A 25,977-nucleotide genomic window follows, 5' to 3' on the forward strand; every position below is an offset into this window, starting at 1 on the left:
CCTGACCTCTAGATTTTCTTTATGTACAAAATGTCCTTACTTTCTCTAATCCAAATATTTAAAAAATGTAGAAATCTTTGTCTTTATCGTTTGTTTCAATGAGAAGCAGATTAATTCCTCGCTGCAACAATGGGGTATTTGTTGCTTCAGCAGCTGAAAGGAGGAGAGCCATAGTGACTAGAGAGGCTGGAAACACAAGAACATGAGAAACTGAAGGATCAGAACAAGACAGACATATTCCATTCCTGGATTTGCAGGAACCATATCCAGGATATGCAGGAACCATATCCAGGATATGGTTCCTGCAAATCCTGGATATGCAGGAACCAAACTCTGAGAACAATTAGTCAAAATAATACCATTAACTGGAGTATGACCTTTTTAAGGCTGCATTTAAGCCATTTTTTAATTATAAACAGTTAAATGAGTCGTTGTAGCATCTACGGAAGATAATTAGGGCCAAAAAAGTAAAAAAAAAAAAAGAATTCTGACTTTCAGAATTACAGTTGAAAGCAAATATTTTCATACGCCTAACAAAAAGACATGTACACCTCTTTTGCTCGCTGTCTGAAGTTAAATCAGACTAAACTTAACTTGTTTCAGGTTTTCAACTTTTGAAATTCAGAAATTGTCAAGATTTTCTAGAAAATTTTCAAGATTAATCTCAACAATTTGCAGTTTTTTCTTGCATATTTTTAAGATGAATCTCAGAAATTTTCCAGAGTAAACATCGAAATTTCTGAGTTTGAGAAGATAAAACTTTGATGGGAAAACACTCAGAAATGTTTAGATTGATCTCAGAAATCTTCTTGGAAAAAAGACTTTGAAATGTGTTAAGTTGTACCCCATAAGCCAAGCCTGTCGCCTGTCGCCTGTTCTGAGTTTTTATCTAGAAAAAAAATTCAGGTTTCTTCTGGCAAATGTTGAGATTAATCTAGAAATAAGATATTTCTGATCTTAAAAAGTCACAATTTTGCTAGAGAAAAAACATCAGAAGTTTTTAGATTAATCTAAAAAGTTTTCTAGGAAAAACTTGTGAGATTTTAGAGTATGAAAAATTGCTAAAAAATAAATAAAAAATGAAATTTTGAAATTCATCTCAGAAATTATATATTAAAAAACGTAGTTGAGCTTTAAAAGTAAAACATATTAGACTTTTGGACATTTTCTGAATTTCAAAAGTCAATTTTTTTTCTCTTTTGAATAATGTTTTTTAAAATTATTTTTTAAGCAATTTTTCAAAATTTCATGCTTAAATGTCCTTGTTTTTTCCAACTTTTCAACCAGAAATTTTGCTCTTTTTTCCCCCTTTTTTTTAGTTTTTAGCTCAATCTCAAAATTTCTGATTATTTATTTAGAAATTTCTGATGTCAGTCTCAACATTTCTGAATTTTTTCCGACAATTTTTTTATTTCCATGTTTGTTTGTTGTTGTTTTTTTTTTATGGAAAATGTCTAATAATTTTTGGTAGAAATCTCCATCTCCTTTTTTTTCTGCTTCTATATGTTGTAGTAACTCCTGAATGTTGAGCCTGTTTGTTTTTTTATCTACTTCTGTTAAATCTGATACAAGTTGAACCAAACTGTAAAACTTTTTCTTATCGTTTTCCTAAATAATTCCTGCGGTTTGACAACCAGGACAGAGTGGGAAGCATCACTCCCACCATCACCATCACCCCTCCGTGGTCCCCACCCTCCTCTCCTCACCTCCATCTGCGCTGCATGCAGGTTATTATCCTGTCACTGAGCCTCACAGAGCTGCGGAAAGTTTGATATTTCCAACCTTTTCGGACAGAACCTCGTTTGACTGAATCATGGCGAACTCCGGGATCCAGCTGCTGGGCTTCTTCCTGTCTCTGGTGGGCATCGTGGGGCTGATCGTGGGGACCGTCCTGCCTCAGTGGAAGATGTCCGCCTACATCGGGGACAACATCATCACGGCCGTGGCCATGTACCAGGGGCTGTGGATGTCCTGCGCCTTCCAGAGCACCGGACAGCTGCAGTGCAAAATATACGACTCCATCCTGCAGCTGGACAGTAAGACGAGCCGAAAACATGCGCGAAGTTAAGAGTATAGCGACACTTAAAACACGGTTTTACTCAAGTAAAAGTGGAGAAATGACTCAATGCTAAAATATAAGACCAAAATTAAAATAATTCAACCAGAGTTGGTATTACATTTACTTGAGTAACTTTTTTTAAAACTTTAGTTTTAGGAACATTTTTACTACGCTGTATCTTTTTTTTTTTTTTTTTAGTTTTACTTGAATAATTTTATTATGAAGTCTATCTTCTCTTATTTGAGTAAAATTTCTGGATTTTCTACCCAATGAATGAAAAACAAACACGTTTTAAACAAACATTTACCAGACAGACACACCTGCAGTTTTTGTTAAAGTTTCATAAGATTTTTATTGAAAGAAACTGATTTTGAAAAATGTTCTTTTGCCTGATTTTTATTTATTTTTTTTGTTACTTACATGAAATATTGTCATTTTAGTCCTTAAAATACTAACATTTCCACTTAACTTTATATTTTGATCCATCTGACGATGTAATATTTACATATTAAATGATTGAAAATTTGATCAGTTACTCAGACTTTTAAGTATTTTAACCAAATGCATTTTTACTCTTAGTTGAGTAATTTCTTTGACTCCTTAATGTTAAGGATTAAACATTGGCAGATTATTTTACTTATTACATAGAAAAATGTTTTGTTAAACAAAATAATCTGCCAATGGAACATTCACTTTTTAAAATCAATATTAAGGGATTATTTACTTAAAACTTACTGAAAAAATGCTTGTAGGTTAGTTTTACCTTATTTCACGTGTACTGAGATGTTTGCACTTTAAAGCAGTTGGTAGTGTTTTGTGTTTTTGCAGCGAACAATGTGCTGTTTTCTCTTCCTCTCCGTCTCGTACCTCTGACCCCTCAGCGTGATTCTCAGGACGGGCGGTGACAGGAAGGCTGGTTGTGTTACATTCAACACAAACCTCTTAGTTTCACCCTTTTGTCAACAAGCTGTTGTCACAAGCCAAGTGTGGCTCGTAAAATCCGTCTTCAGGGCTGAAAGAATACCGATATTTCTACAGCCTTTAAAACTGCAGTACTTAACTTTTAGATTTTACATATTTTTTTTGAAACTGTCAGCATTTTGTGACTGTATAATATGAGACAGAAAGATAATCTGTGAAAAAAATGCAGCTTCTCCGGCTTCTCCTAGTGCTAACTAGAAATAACCAATCAGAGCCAGGAGGCGGGTCTTAGAGCTACCAATCACAATCTGGTGTCTGGTACGCTACAGCTAGCTTAACCTGTTGAGAATGCTGATTCTAGTTAGCATGATGGATAAACGGTTTTCCTGTAACTGTAAGTTGTTGATCTTTTCACAGATTATTTGTCTCATAATAAACTGTCAGAACATGGTGACAAATCCCAATATTACAATGTTTATATCAGTCGATATTGATAAATATTGATTCATCTGAAATACTGCCATACTGGCAGCGTGACGTTTCCTGCTTTATCCACAGTTTTCACTCCACGCCGTTGTTGTTGTTGTTTTTTAAACAGTTATGAAACTTTAAACTGCTGCCATGGCAGTTACTCACCAGGTCGTTGCTAGGTAACCAAGGAGTGGGTGGGTTGCTAGGTAACCAAGGAGTGAGTCAGCTAGTTGATTCTACCAGCCTAGCTGGCAGCCTAGCTGGTGTGGTTCTTTATCAAAGTTCAGTGAAATTGTTGAGAAATCTATTAACTATTGACATTGATCAAGTGTATTTTGTAACATATATTGTTATTGTTATTAATTTATAGTCCAACAAATAGCATTATTTGCTTGGAAAATACAAAATGGTGCCCCTTTAAATCTTAAATTAGATGATAAATTGTTAAAATCTTTTAATTTATCTGCGCTGAAATCACTAAAAATACATTTACTTGTATTGTCAGTCTCAATAACTTAACATAAATATAGAAAGGTTGGATCGATGGTTTGTGTTGAAATTTATGGGAGAAGTTTCCAGTTTCTAGGCTGGAAACTTGGTGATTTCTGGATTATTCTTTGATATTCCAGTCAGGGGAAAAACTCAGACGTTTGTAAAATGGTGAAACATTCAAGTTTTAACTGATAACAGGAATCCACAGTTGTTCAGCCCTTTCCTAACTTTTATACTCCTGACGAGTGAAAGCTTCTCGGAGGATTTCTCCTGTACTTTGAAGGTCAATTTAGAAACAAGAATGTGATTTTATCAGAAGTAAGATGCATAATCCTGCCTATTGTTTCCATTTCCCTCTGATTTACATGTTATATCGAGTCTCCCTCGCTCCCTGCTGGGCGGTTTTGGTCTGTTTGGGGAGGGCAGGGATGGCCTCGGCTGGCACAGACTGGTTCTAGGTGGACAGAGGCAGGATTTGGACAAAGAGGGGCCTCACCCTGTGAAAGGTTTACAGGCTGACGAAAGGTTTTACCATTTGGATTCAGTTCAAGTGAAAAAAATGTGTTGTTTCTCACTGTTAGCGTGTTCATGAGTCTCCCATGGCTGCCCCGCCAGTAACAGGAAGTTAATTTACAACCTTTAGACACTCAGATAGAGCCTCAGTCCCTGTTTTTTTATGTTTCTTTTTCCACTTTTGTGTTTTTTTGATATTTTCTAACCTTCCTGAACAGGAGTTGCATATTTATAATGGTGTATTCTGGCTGCTATAGAAAGAAAAATAAAAAAAAACGGAGTAAATTTCTGTCAAAAAATTCAAATATTGAGTCTATTGGTGGAGTTTGTCCCAGATTTTCTAGAATTTTTTTCTTTTAAATTTCTGAATTTCAAAAGTCAAACATTTTCAGATTTTGGACATTTCTGATTTCTGGAAAATTAAAAAAAAAAAAAAAGAAAATGTTTGACTTCAATTTCAGAAATTTTCTAGAAAAAAAATTCCTAAGTTGAAAATTATTTGACTTTTGAACTCAACATAACATTAAATATTGTGAGTTTTTTCTAGCAAAGTTTTAGACTTTTCCATTTTAAAAAAATTTCTAGAAAAAATTTGGAAAATTTGAGAGAAAAAAGGAAAAAGTTTCAAAAGTCAAAATGTTCAAATTTTGAAACAGAAATTTCCAAGTTTTTTTTCTTAAAAACTTTTGAGATTAATCTCAAAATTGTAGTTTTTCTAGGAAATTTTGTAGCAAAAAACTTGGAAATTTCTGAGCTTGAACATCTAAATTTTGCCAGAAAAAAACTCAGAAACTCAGATGTTTTTAGATAAGTCCACTTCTGAAACTCAGATATTTCCTATTTTCTTCTCAATAATTTCTGACATTAATCAAAAATATTTCCTGAGTATTTTTTTTTCATGAATTTACTCCTCCTTTTTCTTGTTTTATCTGTAAAGGCGGTAAAACGTATATTCCTTTATTCTGGGAACATTCAGCTATGTTACCATCTTTGCTTTGTTTCCTTCCCCAGGTTCGCTCCAGGCGACCCGCGCCTTGATGATAGTCGGCATCATCGTGTCCGTGGCGGGTCTGGGCGTGGCCTGCATGGGAATGAAGTGCACCACCTGTGGAGGAAGTGACAAACTACGCAAGTCTCGCATTGCCATGATAGGAGGAATTATTCTTCTGATAGGAGGTGAGGATGAAAACGCTCCAAACTGTTGATGTTAGCTTGAGCTAATAGGGTTACTTTAAGATGTAAATGTGCATTCCCAACATTTTGCAGATTTACATACATTTACATGCATTTCTTTGCAAAAGAATCAGTTGTATCAGTTGTTTTTTCTCAACTGGACTTGGTTCAATTGGAGAATCAAAATTACAACACTTGATACATGTTTAGCTCGAGTAGTTCTCTTTCACTCTCCATTGTGTCAATTGAAACAAACGCTTTGAAAAATATGTTCCCCTCCTCACCTGTGGTGGCGCTGCACTGAAGCAAATAACATGAAAACCTCTGAAGAAGACACTGAGAGGAACGTCCTTCTTTATGAAACGTAAGCAAAAATGGAGTAACATCAGATTTTAGCGGTTGCAGGATTTGTCTTTTATTTTTGGTTGAAGATCAAAAGTCATTTCTCATGCTAGCGCTAAATTAGCTTGTTTGTTTTGTTTTGGCATGCAGGGTCACTTTATTAACCCAGCATGCCCTGCACTGTTGTTCACTTCCTGCTCCTGGAGCGGTTCCCAGTCCACTTGGCATTCACATATACATTCAAAGCGTACCAAAAGGTGAACTTTTGTTTCAGACCTGAAACCAGAGTTTAGTTGTTTGGTCCGCATCAGAGTTTGATTGCACGTTCACAACTCCCCAAACATTTCAGACTTTCTAGGCAAACAAACTGGACTAAACCGGACTGGTGTGAATCAAAGATGTACTCAGTTTTGCTGTTGCCCGTAAGTGAACCTTGGGGAAGGTTTAACCCAAAGTCCAAAGCTCTTTCTTCCCACTCATTTGCCCTCTGGCGGTCATTGGACTGAATGAGTTCAGCTTTGCTGGCTCTGATTCTAACATCTGATGTCCAAAGGGCTTTGAAGACTTCACTGACAGCCAATTGTGTTGGAGTCAGAAGGGGCTGCTGTTAAAAGGGATAAAAATAGTTTCTATCCTGTTGAATTTTGATGTGTTGATGAAACGGTTGATCTTTCCTGTTGACTCCGTCTCTGCAGGCCTCTGTGCCATTGTGGCGTGTTCTTGGTTTGCTCACAACGTCATCAGAGCTTTCTACAACCCCTATACTCCGGTCAACACCAAGTAAGACAAGCTAAATATTTCACTGTAGTTTGTATGATTGTAAAACCAATCCTTTGTGTTTGTTGCTTTAATTAGTTATTGCAACATTGTACATATCACTCAGGAGCTGTTTTTTTTTTTTTTTTTGGCAAAGTTCTAGAATAGGGTTTTGTGGAATAACTTAATTTTTGAGAAATGGTAAGAATGAAGACATAAAGTAACTCAGTTTGAGTTATGTTCAGTTGTCTCAAAAAACTAAAACTTGTTTCCATTGTCAGCATTTTCTCTACTAAACTACATGCATGTCGCTAAACTCTGTGCACCAGAGCTCAAAAGTATCATGACCAGTTAACGTAGGTAATTATAAAACAGTATTTCAAACCTTTACATATTGGAAAAAATGCTCATGGGGCTGTTTGTGTTAGCTTCAGAGTGAATGTTAGACACTCCAAGTAGCTATTAGTTTGTTATCTGTACATTGATGATGTTAGCTTAATTTGGAGTTGTTAGCTTGATTTGCTCAGTTCTGTTTTAGGGCGTCTTGTCACTTTAAATCCAAATTAACTGTTGCTGGCCACGCCCCCATCTCATCACTTACACTAGCGTATGAAAATGGCTGCAAACAGATGCATAAGTATACACCCATACCTCTTTCAAAAACATTAACAGAGCAAATGTGCTGGAACTCAGCTTGGGTTGCTAGGTAACGGGCTGGGTTTGATTTTTAGATTGCTAGGTAACGGGTTAGGTTTGGTTTTTAGGTTGCTAGGTAACAGGCTGGGTTTGGCTTAGGTTGCTAGGTAATGCCGCTATGTGACTTTACAATTGGAAGGTTTTTGAAATGGCTCATTTTCAAGACACCATAAAACATTAACTAGTTTCCAGAAAATGGCTGGGTGTTTTTCTTTAAGCAGTTGCGACCCAAAAGTAAATATAAAAACAGAAAATGTGAATTTTTGCAAAATTGGTTTTCTTTAAAAGAAATAAAAATACAACAGACAAACTAAAAACCGATTATTTTAGCTTTAATATAATGCCTGTCTTCCCAGGTTTGAATTCGGAGCGGCCATCTTCATCGCTTGGGGCGGCGCCCTCCTCGATGTTCTGGGCGGCGCCATGCTGGCCGCCTCCTGTCCCAGGAAGAAGCAGGTATCCAGGTACCCAAACATGCCCGGCTCTCGCTCCAGCCCTCCAAGCAGCAACAAGGAATATGTCTGAGAGCGCCCCCTGCTGGCTGGGACTGCTGTGTTACAAAGAAAAAAACAATTGTTGCAGCGTCAACGGAGCAGAACCGAAGATGTGAAACAGTGACACTCCTTGTTGGGCTTTAATGAGCGTTTAATTGTCACACACTGCTCTGAATTGTTTCGTCAGAGATGTTTCATACTCCGTCCTCACATTCCACAGTTGTTTGGTTTTCTCAGACACATTATAATTGGATCCCCCTATTAAACCCACAAGGCTTTGGGTTGCAGCCTAATATTATGGACTAAAGCCAACATTTGCAGCCGTATGTCAGCGCTAGCAGTAATTAGCACATGTCTTGTAATTGAAAGTAATCAGTTCCTCCATGGTGTGCAGGTTGCAGCTCAGTCCATGTGATGTTTTATTATATCAGTGTACTAAAATAGACGTTAAAGTGAGCATGGTGTGACTTCTCACACTTGCCTCATTGTACACCAAACGACACCCATTACTCTTCAAAGCAGCCGGCTAGAAACTCTGCTCAGATAGACACAAAATATGTTTTTTACCCTGATTATACTCCTATTTATTTTGTAGATTTAAGGGGTCTGTAGCGTCATGATATGTAGATTTTACACTGTTATACTCTGAGCTGTAACTACAGAATAACGGGAACATAGGAAATGTATGAAAAACAGTATTTTTAACATGTCAATATATAGATAAATAAAATCACTGCAGATATTAAGTGTGGTATGTTTGCAAATTGTTACCTAGTGTTGTCAAATCCTTTTTACAGATTTGTTTGGGTTTTTTCTCAGACCTACATTAAATCAAACAAATGTTGACTTAAGACAATGATAAGTACATTTTTGGAGATTTGGAAAACCTTTGAGTGAAATGGCAAGAAATACTGCAAATGTTGTTGCTAAAGACACCTAGCCTAGCAAATATTTTCAATACTTAAATTTACAACAGCGTATTTTACAGTCGGTGTAGATAGAAAAAAAAAAGCAAACTTCTGCAAAAAAATTGTTTGAGATTAATCTAAAAAACAAGTAAAAAAAATTTTATTTCTGAGATTACAAAGTCAAATTTTCAAGAGATTTTCCAAATTAAAAATTTTTTAGAAAAAAAAAAAAAAAAACATGGAAATTTCTGAGCTTGAAAAGTCAAAAGTTTACCAGAAAAAAGCTCAATATCTTGAGACTTGTCAGAAAATTTCTGATTGAAAAGCCAAATATTTATTAGAAAAAAAACTTAGATTAATCAGAAATATTTTTGAAAAAAATACCTAATTAAAACCCAAATGAAGATTTCAACTAACGCCTAGGAAACATGAAAATCTAATTTCTTAAGGGCTGTAAGTGCATTAAAAGCAGGATATGAAGTGAAGCTTGAAAAAGCTTGAAAAGTAAAACATTTGCATGAAAAAATGTTGGAAATTTCAGTTTCAACATTTACTTTTATTTTTTTTACTTTTATAACTTGCATGTTATGTTGCAAAAGTAAAAGTAAAAAATGTTTACCTCAAATTTCTAATCTCAAATCATTTTTTTCTTGCAAATGTTTTACTTCTCAAGCTCAGAAATTTTCTAATAGGTCTCAAATTTGCTTGAAGCTTTTTCTTATAAAAACAAGTACATTTCAGTTTGAAAAGTTGATACAGAAAACCCAGAAACTAGTTGTAAGGTTATCATAAATAATAAAAATAATCCAAATCTTGTGGATTACATTTGTAATAAAATAATCCAAGGTCATTTTAAAGCCAGTTATGCAAACTTTAATTAAAAACAAAAACAGATTTGATTAGAATTTATACTTTTATTTATTTCCAGAGATGGATCATGAAAAGTTGATCGCTTTCATGCAAAAGGCAAACAACCCCAGCCTCAGAGTCAAAGACTGAGCTGAGAAATGTGTGAAAAACATCCTCCACCAGTGAACTATGACCTCAACCGTGAGCCTTTAAAAGGCCCATTACGTCTTAATTCCACTGCAATCTTCACAAAATCCCCAAAACATCAGTTAGATTGTCTCAGCAGCGACAGCCAATTAGAGCTGCCCGTTTTTATGATCTCATACTGCAATCACGTCTGACTTGGACAGACGGCGTGACGAAAACGAATCATAAACATCAAGGCATGCGGATCAGAACATATTTAGATATAAATCTGGTTTATAATCATAAAAGAAAAAAAAAAGTGCATCAAAATGTTGCCGTTTGCAAAAAAAGAACAAAAAAACCAACAAAAAAACTGTGTTCAATGTAGCCCTTTAATCACAGACCTCATGCATAGGTTTCTGCGACGTGTCACAGCACATGACAGGCATTCCCACAAAGTGCACGTCTTAAATCTCACTTTTAGATGACAAAGTAAAAAACAACAAGTAGAAGCCACAACAACAACTAAAAATATAGATTTCTTCGAACAATAAATAATTTGCAGTAGTCGTTTTCTTCTGGTTTAAAAAGCCAGCACTCTTAGCTACCCCGTTCGGACCTGTGCGAGTCGTTGCACAACCAAAAGCTTCATTTTTCACCCCAACAGCCCCGTGTTCCTTCACACAACAAACCGGCAGAGAATCGGTAACCTTCGACGGACGCGTCCGGCCGATCAGCAGTAGCCCTTTTCAGAAAAGAAGGTTTGAAAGAAATCCTTCGACGGCCTACAGAGGTACAGAGATTCATTTATTCACAGTCTGAGCGAAGTTAAATAGACACTATGTACAAGCAGGGCTCCGTTCAGGCGGCGCTAAATGAGCCGGGTCGGAGCCGTCAGCAGCTCCAGAGGACACTTTGGACCAGGAGCGCTGACTGGAACGGGTTTCTGGCACTTCTGAGAGGTGAAGTTAGGAGATGGGCGACAGGGAGACGGGGCACTGGCCGTTGTTGTTCATGAGGTCGTCCAGGTCTTCATCGTCCAGATCCACTGTGGAAGAAGAGAAAGACATTTTAACTGATCGATGCTACTTATGTTAGCATCAGAGACTAGCTAACTAGCTGTTAGCTAGAAGACACAATCTGGATTTGACTCGTTGTGTTGATGGTGTTGGCAAATATCTACTTCAAATTAAGCTAAGCAAACAGCTCAACTGATTGACTCTGACAAGCTGTTAGCTTCACTTTTAGCAGCTGTTAGCTTCACTCTGAACTACTGTTAACTTTAAGCAACTGTTAGCTAATCTTTGAATAGATGTTCTCCATTTAGTTTGATTTTGAGTAATGGTTAGCTAGGTTTCAAACAGAAAACGATGGAACATTTCCTCAAGTCAGATTCTCTGCCAACACAGACGGCATGTAGCCAATTTCAACAACTAAACTTAATGAAAATCTCCTTTTTGGGAATTCTGTTTACTAGTTTACAAAACAATTTAAAACAAAAAATGGAGAAATTAAATATATAACATAGCAACAAGCAAGTTCTCTGAACTGAAAGAAGGTGCAGAAGTATTTGTAAATCTTCAAAGATTATATTATACTTTTAAACTCAATATAAAATTGGTTAAACATACTTTAAAAGTGACCTTTTATGCTTCCTATAACAGGTTAGGATAAGTCTAGGGGCTACACATGATGTGTTTACTACATTTTTTTCACAAAAGTAATGAGATTTTAGTCTCTGCAGTTCTGCCTACTTTGAGCCTCGCCACTTTAAATGTAATTTAATTACATTTATTTGATTAGGACAGTGCAGGTTAATCAACATTACCACAATTTATGCCAGTGCAAATATGGAGGAATTAGCACAACTACAGCTATATTTAATCTTTTGCCCTAAAAGAACTAAGCACAAAAACAAATACAGTTAAATAACTAGCCAACAGACAGAAACACTATAAAAACAGGACACGACACCCTACACTATAAGCAGTGGAGACGTTATAAATGGGTACATAACTGGTTTGTTTCTTTTTAAAAATTGCATAGTTTTCACCATTTCTGGTATATTTGGTGATCAACTCAGTGAATGTTCGCCTCCAGACGACGCCACCTTCTGGCTAAACTGTGCTGTACGCCTCCGTATGTTGCAGTCTCCTCCGGTTTGTGCTCTGTTTTTTTATTTATTTTATTATCCATACATCTTTAAAACCAGTTGATCAAACATCCTGGAGTTCCGCCTGGGTTGCTAGGCAACGGGCTGGACTGGGCTGGGCTGGGCTGGGCTGGGCTGGGCTTGGCAGGAAACGGTACAGTGCCAGTTAATTTTTAACAGTTAAAACAGCTCATTTTCCAGACACCAAAAAAAAACAAAAAAACATTAACTTGTTACCAAAAAGGTTTTGTTAAGCACTTGGCCTGGTTTTTAGAAGCAGCTGAGACTCAAATGGAAGTACAAAAACATACAAAACATGATTTTTTAAAATTATTTTTTGTTCTTGAACTTGACTAGTTTGGTCAGTATGACGTTTAGAAACCAAAAATATGCCAATTCCCAGTTTGGATTTATGTTTTTTTTCCTTGGGAAGTTTCAATGGAAAGCTGTCTCCGTCATTCAGTTCACCACATTTGCATGAGGCGAGTTCAGAAATAGAAACATCTCTGTTGCAGAGTCAGATGAAACGCAGCGATAAAAAACTGCTGGCTCCACAGCAACTCAGGACTTTTACTCTGATTCCTATGACGCATTTTCTGCTGAATGTTGGGTTTTTTATGCAGATGCCTTCATTTTTTTTCCCCAAGACCAAAACACTCCAGGTGACATAAAAAAAGAATACATCTGTGGGAAAGCCCTTTTATGGCAACTGTAAAGTATGACGGAGGATTGGTAATGCTGTGGGCCTGTTTCTCTATCAAAAGAGAGAATATTACCTACCATATTTTTATGTTCTTTTTAGCTACTATCTTGGTCTTTTTATAGGATTATATAGATCAGAGTCAAAGAGTCATGCTCCATTTTGAGCATCGTTTATCTATATCTATTGTAACTAGGGATCCAAAAAGAAAAACAAAAAACAAATCAGGCTTACAAAAAATTATTATAATAACTGAAATGGCATGAAAGATCTGGCCAACAAATAGACAGCAGGATAATGCCTGTACGCACCACTCTGTATAACTGAAATTATTTTACTGTTGTAGACAGAAAAAAAAGTAGCAAAGCTGCATTTTACAGTTATTCACTGCTGAAGCAAAAACAATGAGCCTGCCTTTAACCAAAAATTCACATCTGCACTTTCTGTTAAAGTTTCATTAGTTTTATATTGAATTGTATTTGTAAAAAATATATATTTTGCCTGATTTGTTATTTTACAGTTATTTTAATTTTTGATCTATAAAATATAAAAAATTCCACATAACTATGTAGAAAAACTGAGCAAATTTCTGTCAAAATATTTTGACAGAAATAGACTCAATATCTCTATTGACTTTATTGGCTGAGTTTTTTTTTCAAGATTTTTTTAGAAACTCCCCCCCCCCACCCCTGAAATTTCTGAGTTTCATGTAATTTTTAAATATTAACATATGTTTTGATCAGTTATTCAGTACTTGAGTTGCCTTTTTACATTTTAATTTTAATTTCTTGAACATCGACTTTTTACTTTAACTTGAGCAAAAAAAAAAAAATGTTGGTGGTGAGTTCAATAAATGCCGGAAAACAAATGAATAAAGCAACAGATTGAAGTTTCTCGCACCTTTTTTGGACCGGCCGATCTGACCCAGTTTCGGAGCCCTCTGTCCGAGCCTCTGGGCGTTCGCCCCGCCGTCGTGTCCGTCTGCCTGCGGGTGTCCCGGGTTGAACTGACCCGCCGGGCCGGGCTGCCGGGGCGGCCCGCTGTGTGGGATCAGCTCGGGGATTCCTGAAGCTCCGTACATGCTGCGGTTCTCCGGTTCGGCCGCTAGGTGTCAGCACAGACCCAAGCGTATCGCTGTCGCGTCGAGGAGAAGACTCTCACCACTTCCGCAATGGTTCTCAACACCGAAACGTGTAGAGGCTAAAAGAATACAAATAAAACGCACCAAAATGTTGGTAATAACAGTTGGAAAAGTCCCAACACCCTGTTGATAAACGTAGAATCGACCGTTGGGTTTAAATCCGGGACGGTTGAGCGGCGCGTGTGTCATTAAAACAGACAGTTACTCGATGTTTAAAACAGAAACAACCGTAATTATTACTACTAACAGGTGTAAAATTATTTCCTCTGCGTCACACTGACGGCTAACATAAAAACAACATACTTCCACATCGATCCGTGGGTCGAAATACTTAATTTCCGTTCGATTTTTTTTTTTTTTTTTATAAACAACTCTTCCCAGATCCGTTACAAATGAAGACAAACAGCAGCTGTAGCTCACCCTGGGTTTCCAAACGCCGCGGTAAAGAGCTGAATCGGTGAAAATGTGCCAGCTGAGAGCCGTGGCTGTGTTGTTGTTGTTGTTGTTGTTCGGAGCTCTTTCTCTCAGCCTTTTCTCTGCCTCTCTACCGTACTTGGCACCCCACCAAGGAGGAAGAAAATGCGTCGATTTAAAGGGGCCTCCCGTCTCTTTCTCTTTCTGCCGTGGGGATTTCCTCCCGTGGAGTCGTGAATCACGTCACAGCGCGGTCGACGCGATGAGGACAGTTGTGATTACAGACTAGTTTACCCGGTGGGAGGGAGATGTTGCGTCGCTACGCCTCCTTATGATGACAGTGTGAGTCAGAGGCCCGCCAATGACAGACTCTGCTGTCAACCACACAACAGGTTGGTGAACTTTACGCAACACCACAGGCTCATTTACAGAGATGCAAATGAAGCTGACTGGTCATGGAAAACTTCCCGTGTAATTTCTTTGTTGTCACCTCGTCAATGGTCTGTTAGTCTTTCTGGGGATCTTTCAAAACAGTTTCCTCATTTTTCAGACGTAAACACTTGATTACAGAGGTTAGACATGAACCCAGAAGCAGAATTTTCTTGCGATGTCATTAAAGCTGCTGTATGTAACTTTTAAAGATATATATTTTTACGTGTTTTTTTAATCTGTCACCATGTTGTGACAGTTTATTATGAAACAAATAATCTATGAAAATGCCAAACCAGCCGTTTCTGTTGTACATCCATTGATTCTTCCGCATTTAGAACAGTTAAAAATAAATAATTAAAAGACCAACATTTATCTGACGTTTATCCGATAACGGATGGATGCAAATGTGTTTGTCAGCAGAAGCAGGAGTTGGTTGGTTTTGCCGTTTCTGCCTCTAAACGAGTCCACGGATCACAAACTTAAAGTCGGTCCACTGAGTGGGATGATGCTGTCAATAAGCTGCAGATGGAGCTGAGAAAGGTCATCTGAGGTCACTGAGCCTGAGAAAAGAAACAATATGGATGCAATGCTAGTGAGCGAACAGTAACAGAGTGGTGGAGAGGTTTTACGTGAACAGTGGTGGTGATTTACCATGAAAGTTACAGGAGTCTTTATGTAGACGAATACTTTGTGCTGTACCTAAAATGTTCCATTGCAAGATCATTTTAATTTGTCTGTTATCTGGTAGCGCCACCCAACAGAGCCTCACAGAAAACTGGAATAAAACGGTTTGTAAAAAACAGCAGAAAAACACAACATCATCAACATCCGTTCAAAATAATACAGTTTAGCTGTCAAACTCATTTTAGTTTTGGGCCAAATGTTCTTAAAGGGATGGGCTGCACAGTGGCGCAGTTGGTAGAGTTAATTGGCCTCTCCAAATTGCCCCTAGGTGTGTGTGTGTGTGTGTACATGGTTGTGTGTCTCTGTGTTGCCCTGCGACAGACTGGCAACCTGTCCAGGGTGACCCCGCCTCCTGCCTGGACCATTAGCTGGAGAGGCACCAGCAACCCCTCATGACCCCACTAAGGGACAAGTGTGTTAGAAAATGGATGGATGGATGGATGGATGGATGGATGGATGGATGGATGGATGGATGTATGGATGTATGGATGTATGTATGTATGTATGTATGTATGTATGTATGTATGTATGTATGTATGTTCTTAAAGGGCCGGTTGTGCCAGAATGTATTGATAAACTCGCTCAGAACCTTTAAAATATCAAATAATTATTAAAATAAAGTAATATTGAACCTCTTTTCAGTCTCCCCAGGATCTCATTATTGGTTTGTGATGGTTTGCAATAAAATTCAAAGTGCTTGTGGTGCTAATTTGGAAATATTAGGGCTTGTTAATGACAGTAGATGCGACTTTTTGTAGATGTGCTGCATAGATTCTGGAATATAGGATGACATTAATTATGGCTGATGCAGCTGTTTAGTACAAGTAAGGAAGTTTTTGACAAAAATCTGCAATAAACTCCCAATTACGTATTAGTGAAAACAGTACGGGGATTTATGGATTTTGTGTGAATTTCCATAATAATTCCCAAGAAACTGGGGGGACTGATTGATGTAATTTGGAAGTAAATTGATTGATAACATAATATTTAAGCTCACTTAGTGTTTAGTCTAGAATCTATGGGCCACATAAAAAGCTACGGTGGGCCGGATTTGGCCCACGCACCTCGAGTTTGACACACGTGATGTAGAGGAATGGACGTATTTAGATAAAAACTGAAAATAGAAACCTGATCATGTGTTTGTGTTTTAAAAGCAAACTATTTTAGGGTTTGATCACCGTGTCGGTGCAGCTTCTCACCTGTTGTTTCTGCGTCCTGTGAGGTGAAATTCCTGTTTTTGCTCAGTAAAGTGACGGGTTGTTCCCGCGATAATGTCATGTTATTAGCAGACGCGTTTGCTGCCTTTCATCCTGTTTACTGATGGAAGTTCATCAGAGCTAAGTCATGTTTGTGCAGGAGTTTGTGCTATCTGCAGGTTCATCGCATTCAACAAACAAACCGAAGCGATAAAGCCGTTTCCCAAAATAAAGGTTGATCAGACAGACGTGTCATGACCTATCCAGGACTCTGCAGCCAAACGGACCAGGAAGCTCTGCTGCTATAAAAGTGAGGATTTCCAGATTTATTGAAACCGTTTGGAGCGACGATGGCTAAGATCGTAGCATCCACTCTGCTGCTCGTTGCTCTGATCGGTTGCTTTTCAGACAAAACGGGTACGTCCGAAAGAGAAAAACTAATTTTCTACTATAACGCACTAAAAACATTATTTAAAACGTTTTACTTTGACTACTTATTGAATTTTTCTTTTACAGCTTATTGTGATGAATTTCACTCTGCTGGATTTACAACCAGTGAAATCCGAAGATGCAGATGCTCAAGTGAGTAAACATTGTTTGTTTTTTCAGAAGAAATTTTTATTTTTAGATGTTTGTAGATTTCAGAGCCGGTGTTTATATAAATGTTTTCCATTTCAGCGATTTCCCCCGGCAGAATAAAGTGTCCCTACCCACTGATACCCACAGATTATAAAGAAAAGCAGGTTAAACTTTATGGAGGAAATCACAATGGTGAGTAAAATTCATCAAAATTAATTATTAATTACTTTGATAGCGTTGTTCCTGACACAAGAAATACCTGAAAGCTGTTTTTTTTTATTTAAATTAATGGTTTAAATACTTTTTTTATTTGAAATTTTATCTGGATTTCTACATTTTTGGCATCAGATCTGATACATTTACTGTTTCCCAACCAAAATGAAGGAAGAAATCAATTTAAACACCTGAAATGTTTTCTTCTACATAACTGATACTGATGTTTGTTGAGTAAAGTTGCCCTGTTGTTCAAGAGGTCAGAGGTCGCAGGAACACTCTTTTGAAAATGATACATTTTGAGAAGGAGTTCAACAAAATCACTGTTCCTTTTTATTTCTCTCAGGTTTCCTCAAAATTAAAAAATGTGGCAAACCACAAACATTCGAACATGTCCAGGAGGAGAAGAAGACGCTGAAGCATTGCCTCTGCTGCAGGATACAGGGAAACCCGAGACGCAGTGAGTCCAGCTGCCTGAGGACGTTTTTTTTACCCGGATTTATCTAAAAATGTACAGAGAAAAGTGATTTGCTAATCGTTTTGTTCTTCTGCAGGATCCAACGCCATGAAAGCGTTCTGCAGCTTCTCGTGTTTTCCTTCAACGCCGTTATAAGCGAAGGAGAACGGCGTGGGAATCATGGCCTAGTCCAAGTTTTAATGTTTCTGATTCCTGTCTCTGGTTTTAGATGTTGCCTTTGTTCTGTTTGTATATTTTCCATTTCGTTGTAACTATTTCTTTTGTATTTCAGTACAACGTTTGCGTCTCAGCAGTAATAAGAATGAGGGCAGCAGCCTGAGTGAAACCATACAGATGTGAATAGATCAGAAAATTTAAAGTCGGCTGAAGTTGCAAGATAAATGGTGAGAAATGTGTTAAGCTGTGGTTTATAATAAGATGTTACTTTTTTGTTTTAAAAATCAACTTTATGAAAAAAAAACTATAAACTTTTTAGCTAACAACCAAACAGTTCTTCAGTTCAGTCTTTTCTTGACCACAGAGACGAGTTCGCTTTACAAAGTTTGGTGGAAAAGATGGTAAAACTAACTTTTCCTCCTGCCTGCCGCTGATTAACGAGCCGCTGAACATTTCTCAAACACATTCAAGTCGAGCCAGTTATCAGCAACAAGACGGTTCAAAGTTTAAAAACGAAACTTTGCTTTAAAGTGGCAGAATAAAGAGAAGCCATTAAAAGGTGGAACCCAGACCAGAATTAATCGACGTTCCAGTGGTTTTAATCAGAAGCAGCTCTGAACAGAGGGATTAGCTTTGATTTAAAGGAACTCAGTGTTCCGGCAGAAATCAGTTGTTCTGCATCATCAGTGATGCAGAACAACTGAATGCTGCTTCTCCATGTTTGGTTCTGGTTCTGGATGATGCCGAGCGGGGTACAATCAGAAGACCTGAGACGCCTGGGAGGTTGAAGCAACAGCAGCGGATCTTTAGTGGATTTTGGTGATTTATAAACAGAAATATTAAAAGTCTACATCCTGGAAATATTCTGCAGGTGATAGAAGACGGACTTTGCAACCATCTTTATGTGTCTCTGAATGTTCAATCCATCACCAAGTTCAGATTTCAGGCCTGATCGCTGGTTTCTAGCTGTAATAGTTGAAGCTATGTGCCGACTCTGGATCGTTCCAATAAAATTACTTCAAGTTTGTTTCTGTTCAACAGGTGAAAGTTGTGGCAGATTTAAAACGTTATTAAGGATCCCAGAGATTCAACAGATGCAAATTTTGTGGGAAGTTATTGCTAATGTTAGCTTAGCTGCTGCAAAGAAATCCAGCTTAGACGATTCAAAACATTTACTTTACATTCCCTGAAGGTAAAAGTACATCAGTGGAAAGTATGTATAAAAGTAATAAGCAGTTTACCAACTATCCAAGATTAAAGTTTATTTCTAAAGCACATTTAAAATGAAATAACTGCACAAGCTATAAATTATCAGAAGAAGGATCAATACATTTAAGTAAAAGTAGAATAAAAGCAGGTGAAAAATCTTAAAATAGATGTAATAAGCGTGAGAGTTAGTACAATAAAAGCTAAAATAATTACTAAACTAGAACTAAACTACACTGGCAGCTGGTTTAAAGTGTTTGTTTGATGAAAGTTTTTTCTGTTATTAGATGCAATTTGTTACTGTGTTTTTAATGTTTTCTCTCTTTTTGATCAACTTTGTGCTTCTTTTATGTACTGATGTGACTTTCAATAAAGTTTCAGAGATGTATAAAAATTGGCATTGCATAATTTTATGTAAAAAAATAATAAATAAAATATCTTTAATTCATTCAGTAGAGGTGGAAAATTACATATTTGCTGAAATATTTTTAAAAATCCTATCCTTTTCAACATGTAATCTATATTTTTGTTAAATTATTCAGTGTTTCTAGAATCTTCTAAATTGCAGAAGGGTTTTGAACAAAACTAAGTATGACTTTCTGGAAAATCCATTGAAGTTTATTTGTGTAGCAGATTTCAAGATGCTTTAAATCATGAAAACATAAAAACAAAAAGTCATAAAAACATCATGCAGTCACCAATATGAGGACAAACATTACATTTTATCGAGTGCCATCAGCAAAAACATCTTTAAACACCAGTTATGATGGTGAATGTTCAATTAATTATGGCTCAAAGGCAACTCTAAACATCAGACCAACCATGAAGTACGGTGGAGGATCTGTGATGCTGTGGGACAGACAAACTGGAACGACAGGAGATTGGAAATACCACAGTGACCTCTGTCTGCAGGTTTCTGTTTGTAGCTGCCAGCGCTTTGGACAAATGATTAATAGCACAGATGATAAATAATTTACCTGCTTCCTTTTAGATCTTGATGGAATTTTATAAATAATTCAAAGCAGAGATTAGAGATTAACACCCCGACCTCCTCCTGCCTCTCCCAACATGCCAGGACTGACCTGAGAGACAAACAGAAACTATCGGACACTTTATATAACGTAAAAGCAAATATGGTGTCAGAAAATTTAAAATAATACTTTCTTTGGGATATTTTGTAAGCTAGCTGTTTCCTTCCAGTCATAGTGGCTAACAATGCTAATGCTAATGGTCCGATAACAGCTTTATTCTAAAATTACAAAGTAAAAATATTGTTTCTCCACAATTTTTCTAGCTAAATTAATGGAATAGAAAAGAACCATTATGGTATTTGCTTTGCTTAGCTTAGCACGCAAACTTAGCATAGCCTAACAGGCCTGGTTCAAGCTAACAAAATTCACTCAACATCTGATGCAATACTAACCAAATACAACATGGTTTAAGAAAATTTTAAATAATATATTTTTAGGATGTTTTGTAAGCTAGCTGTTTCCCTCCAGTCATAATGGCTAACAATGCTAACAATAATATCTTCAGCTGTTGATTTATTGACACTGGAATCTAATAACTTATTTCCTCCAACAACAAAATATTTTACATATACATTACAGACCATCTCATAAACCTATTTTTATGAAGTGAAAATATAATTTCTCCACTCATTTTTGACTAAATTAAATTATTAGAAAAGATCATGGTATAAGCTTTGCCTAGCTTAGCATACAAACTTAACCTAGCCTAACAGTACTAGCTGGTTCAAGATAACAAAAATCAGTCAAATTTGTTGCAGTACTAACCAAATAAAAAACAGAATAAAAACATCCATTTTCTTTCACCCTTGTCCCTCAGTGGGGTCGGGAGGGTTGCTGGTGCCCATCTCCAGCTAATGTTTCGGGTGAGGGGCACCCTGGACAGGTCGCCAGTCTGTCACAGGGCAACACAGAGACACACAGGACACACAACCATGCACACACACACACAGGGGCAATTTGGAGAGGCCAATTAACCTGACAGTCATGTTTTTGGACTGTGGGAGGAAACCGGAGTACACGGAGAAAACCCACCATGCACAGGTAGAACATGCAAACTCCGGGATCGAACCCAGAACCTTCGTGCTGCAAGGCAACAGCTCTACCAACTGCGCCACTGTGCAGCCCGAATAACAAACATGTTAAAAAATTAAATGTCATATTTTATGATATAGTTAGCTGATTCCCTTTGGCTATAGTGGCTAACAGTGCTAACCTCTAGCTATTGATTTATGCTATATTTTTGACAGTGGAGTCATTTTTAAGTATTTAGTTACCGTTATTATGCTAAAGCATTCAGTAATGAAACTCTCATCACTCTTTTTCCCACATTTTCATCAGTCTGCTCCTGTGTCTAAGGGTAAATAACCTATAAATGAGTAAATGTGGAGGTTAGAGATTAACACTCCGACCCCCCCCTGCCTCTCCCAACATGCCAGGACTTGATCTGAGAGACCAAATGGACCCGGATGTGTTCCGGTATAAAACAGCCTGAGTTGGTGCGGTTCTGCAGAAACTTTGAGACACTTTGGAGCGAAAACAGAAAACGCAGAAAGAATGGCCAAGCTGGTAGGAGCCGCTCTGCTGCTGGTCGTCCTGATCGACTGCTTCTCCGACAGGACGGGTAAAAAATCCTGATTTATTTTACATTTTGTTTTGTGTGCTTAGAAAAGCTCATTCCATAACTCTTGTTTGTTTTACTGAAGGTGCATTGAATCATTTCATGTATTTCATATGATTTTTTTTTTTTTTTTTTGCAGCTCATTGTGATGAATTTCGTTCCGTTGGATTTACTTTACGTGACATAAAGAAATGCAGATGCACAAGTGAGTTAGGACCAGTTTTGCAAGTTTTTATTGTGTTGCATCTGTTTTTTTTATTTTTTGTCTTGGTTCCGTTTTTTTGTTAATGCTGTAAAACATTTAAATGTGTATTGTTTGTGTTCCAGGTCCAGTCCAATCCCGCAATGCAAAGAAATGCCCGAAGCCACTCATTCCCACAGATCACATGAAAAAACAGGCTCTGAAATTCTGCCTCTGCTGCATTAGAGACACATATAGTAAGTGGAGCACAAACATGTTTTGTCTTTCTCTCTTTATTATTGTCTCATTTTTTTCTCTTTAACTTTACAGGAACCCCAGAGATGAAAAGTTTCTGTAACTTCAAATGTTACATTCCATCGGTTTTGTAAATGAGGGGGATTGAAGTGAGAGCGATGAAAACAAAACACCAAAACTATTTGAATCTATTTGTATTAAAAACTATAAGTTGTAGGAGCAAATTAAGCATTTTCTCTTAAAGTAGACAACTGCTTTTTCAAAAATGCAATGATTGCAAAAGAAAAAAAAAGCATCTTTTTAAGACTTTTTTCAATGCTTTTACTGTTTTCTGTTTGTTTTTACTCGTTTTTGTAAATACTTTTATGGTTTTACTTGTATTTCATTAAATAATACATTTGTAAATTTACCTTTTCAATACAAATTTATTTTTAATTCTGACTCTGCTAAATGTTTTATCTGTCTTATTTTTATATTACTGTTAATAAAAAGATACCTTGCAGACACAAAATGAGTGCTTTTTTATTTTTTTAGTCTATAGTTTGAATATAAATATTTATGTAAGCTAAATAAAGAAATATTATTTAAAAATGAGTGAACTGTCCAATTTCTATTTGTACAAAGTGAAAATATTGTTTCTTCACCAAGTTTTTAGCAATATTAAATAGAAATGATCAGATTAATATTAGCTTCACCTAGCTTAGCATACAAACTTAGCCTAGCCTAACAGTCCTGGTTCAAACTAACAAAATTTACTCTAACCAAATACAACACACAATATCCAATTTGTTGTCAGAAAAATAAAAATACTGATTTTTTTGTGACATTTTGTAAGCTAGCTGCTTTTGTTGAAGAGCATTTGGTAAAATAGCAAATGTTAGCTTAAAAACTTTTGCTAGCTGATAAATGTGGTATCATTTAACCACACATATTTGTAAAAATGATAAATGTTAGCTTAGCTTTGTATAAAGACTTTTACTAGCCACAAGTGTATCATTTTACAACACATACATTAGTAAAGATAAGTGTTAGCCTAGCATAAAGACTTTTAGTAGCCTAACAGAGAACCTAGCCTTAGCTAACAAAATCCATTCAACAGTTGATTTAAAGCTAACTGGTTATTGTCTATAAGGAGTAAAAAGTGTGCCAACAATCTAAAATAATGGAATTGTATGAAGATAAACTAGCTGTTATCATTATCCAGATAACAATTTATGCTTCACTAGTGAGAGTGGGATCATTTTATGAGTATTTAGAAAATGCTAAGCTATTTAGCAGTGTTCTGTTTATAAAATAGATAGATCATCAGACATATTTGTTTCAAAACGGTTTGCCTGTTTTTCACTCGGCATGTAAAATCAGTTCATTCCACATTATTTTCTGCTACGTTTCTGCCTCTGACAGTTCAGTTTAAGTAATCAGTGCCTCTATTTGAGAGCATATGTGAACCATGCTTATCTCTGCTGTGTCATGGATGTTGCCTCTACAAATCTATTGCGAAACTCTGTGTGCCAGTTCCAGCCCTTATTTTTTGGGTCAGCTGAATACGGGTGAGATTCCCCTGACTGTGTCTTTCTTCTGATAGCTGCTACGCTTGCTTTTAAAAGAACAACGGCAGATCAGATATGTCCAGGCTGTGATGTGTTTATGCGAAAATACAACTGTGAAAATGTTGAAATTCAGAGTCCAGTTGATGTTGTTGTGACAGATCGTACTACTTTGGTGGTTTTCAAACTATAAAGAAACCAAAAGAATATGTTTTTCAGGAAAAGCTTTTCATATTTAACTCATAACGGGTGTTAAAATATTCAAGTCTTAATAATAATTACTGTAAACTATGGTTCTACACTGTAAAAACACAAAATCTTACCAAGTATTTTTGTCTTGTTTCTTATGTAAATAACTTAGTACACTGCTATATCTTGCTAAAAAAGCGACTTCTACGTTAATTTTGTCTTATTTAAGAGCACTAAAATATTTACATTAGAAACTAGATCAAAAATTCTTGGTAATTTTTTGTGTTTTTGTAGTGGGACTAAAAATACTTAGACAATTCAGTAGTTTCCCTGTTAATTATTTAAAATATTCCATATTGTGAGCAGTTTCTAGAATTTTTAACATGATTAGTTAACAGTTATGGGAAGATGGCCGCCTTGTTTACCGTCTGACTGTTTCATATTTATACCAAAACACAGTGAAAGACGGAGGACAGAAACAAGAGACAGTCATTTATAAACAAGAACAAAACTGTTCCCTGCTTGATTCCAGAACATTTCAGCTCCTAAGACGGGTAAGTCTAGGTTTAAGATGTTAAAATGTTGGTTTTATAGTTTCAGTTCCAGTTTCTGTTTGGAGAACTGGGACGTGGATCATTTCTGAGAGAACAACAGTTTGACCTGGAGCCACATGTTTGGACTCTTTCTGTCCTTTCATTTTGATTTGCGGCTAAAAACCGGAACTAAAATGTAACTTATGATGGAAAAATAAATCTGAATTAGCATAAAATTCAACACGTAAGTTTTCAACGTTTGACTTCACTGTAACTGGAGTTAATGTTTATTGGGTCTTTAGTTGGGTAAAATCCAGTTTGTAAAAACAGGAAGTAAACTCAATATATTTGGTTTACTTCCTGTTTTCTTTTTAGCTCTAATACCAAATATACAATTTCTCCTTTTATTGAACCATTTCACATTATGTAGTCTTATTAAAAGAATCACCACTACAAGTTAATGTGTAATGCAAATTCCTGATATGTTTATTTAAAAACACCACAAAAGGTTTGGAAAGTTAAGATACACAAAAAATCACTCTAAAAAATGTTTAACTTTGGTCTAATTTATTTAAAGGGGCAGTATTATGGGTTTTCCAGACACATAGTGCTATTTTACCACAAAATGTGTGTTACCTTCAGTCGCTATAAAAATGCTATTTACATCAAATATGACTTAAAGAAAATTTACTTCATAATTTAAAGCCTTGAAATTGGGGTTCTGTCTCTTTAAGAAGCTCCTGCTCTTTCTTAAGCTCCGCCTTCAGGAGGTCATCCCAACATGGCTCCTCTATTAACCCTTTAATGCTTTTACCAACATTTCACTGAGAAGTAGCTCTTATAATGAGGTCAGCTGATAAACAGTCCACCAGGTGTTTGCTAATTGATGCTGGCTAGTCTGAAGGAGCTCTGCAACGCAGAAGCTCTGAGGAGGAGCTGCGTCTAGAAGGCGGGGCTAAGTCCAACCAGGCGTTTTGTACAGCTGAATGGTTGCCATGGAGATTAAATTAATTCTAAAACATGCATTCTAAAACAAGAATCAGAGCAAAACTTCAGGTTTGTTTTTAAGAGGGATTAACTTTAAAACATGACATAAAGCTATTAAAGCCAATTTTACACAATTCTGCCCCTTTAATGCATGTTGTGCTCGGTGTTTAGATCACTGATTGCTCTGGGAAAACAATGAGTAGGTACCATAAATAGTATTTGGTATAACGCAGCATCATTTCAGTCTATGATTACATGTATTTTTTACTCTTTTACATAAATGTTACCATGTATATTTCTGTGGAAGAGCAGCTGCAACATGTCCAGACATGTGGTGAGCGGGCAGCCAAAGAACCGGGTCAGAGAGGCCGGAGCCTGGAGCACCGGACTGTGTGAGTGTTACAAAGACATCGGAGACTGTGAGTGAACAACATGAAACCAGAGGGAATGCTGGGATGTGTGAGGGAACTCAGCGGTGCGCGCGC

At 36.8% G+C, this 25,977-nt stretch overlaps 3 protein-coding genes across 6 annotated transcripts in view; 2 read left to right on the forward strand and 1 right to left on the reverse strand.

Moving 5' to 3' along the window:
- The first annotated feature begins 1,478 nt into the window (after positions 1-1,478).
- Positions 1,479-8,663, forward strand: cldn7a (claudin 7a). Of its 2 annotated transcripts, XM_008435597.2 has the most exons (5): positions 1,479-1,727; positions 1,795-2,036; positions 5,468-5,632; positions 6,667-6,751; positions 7,780-8,663. In XM_008435597.2, exons 2-5 carry the CDS (start codon positions 1,814-1,816, stop codon positions 7,946-7,948), a joined length of 642 nt encoding a protein of 213 aa, XP_008433819.1. In that variant the 5' UTR covers positions 1,479-1,727; positions 1,795-1,813; the 3' UTR covers positions 7,949-8,663. The 2 variants fall into 2 exon arrangements, with proteins under 2 accessions (XP_008433819.1, XP_008433818.1); XM_008435596.2 differs by having other exon boundaries at positions 1,481-2,036.
- A 1,923-nt stretch (positions 8,664-10,586) lies between these two features.
- Positions 10,587-14,556, reverse strand: LOC103480589 (calcium/calmodulin-dependent protein kinase II inhibitor 1-like). The gene is made up of 3 exons (XM_008435598.1): positions 14,214-14,556; positions 13,553-13,852; positions 10,587-10,848 (listed from the first exon to the last, which is right to left on the reverse strand). Exons 2-3 carry the CDS (start codon positions 13,731-13,733, stop codon positions 10,769-10,771), a joined length of 261 nt encoding a protein of 86 aa, XP_008433820.1. The 5' UTR covers positions 13,734-13,852; positions 14,214-14,556; the 3' UTR covers positions 10,587-10,768.
- A 9,750-nt stretch (positions 14,557-24,306) lies between these two features.
- Positions 24,307-25,977, forward strand: part of LOC103480591 (placenta-specific gene 8 protein-like) — a 7,822-nt gene continuing 6,151 nt past the window's right edge. Inside the window, exons 1-2 of one of the 3 annotated variants that reach the window (XM_008435602.2) lie at positions 24,307-24,526; positions 25,805-25,911. In XM_008435602.2, the coding sequence (XP_008433824.1) occupies positions 25,812-25,911 (100 nt within the window). In that variant the 5' untranslated portion in view covers positions 24,307-24,526; positions 25,805-25,811. Of the gene's footprint in view, positions 24,527-25,517; positions 25,912-25,977 lie in introns of those variants that run through there. The other 2 variants (XM_008435600.2, XM_008435601.2) reach the window with 2 other exon arrangements.

The sequence above is a fragment of the Poecilia reticulata genome, linkage group LG18 (assembly GCF_000633615.1).
Source record: "Poecilia reticulata strain Guanapo linkage group LG18, Guppy_female_1.0+MT, whole genome shotgun sequence".
Classification (NCBI taxonomy): domain Eukaryota; kingdom Metazoa; phylum Chordata; class Actinopteri; order Cyprinodontiformes; family Poeciliidae; genus Poecilia; species Poecilia reticulata.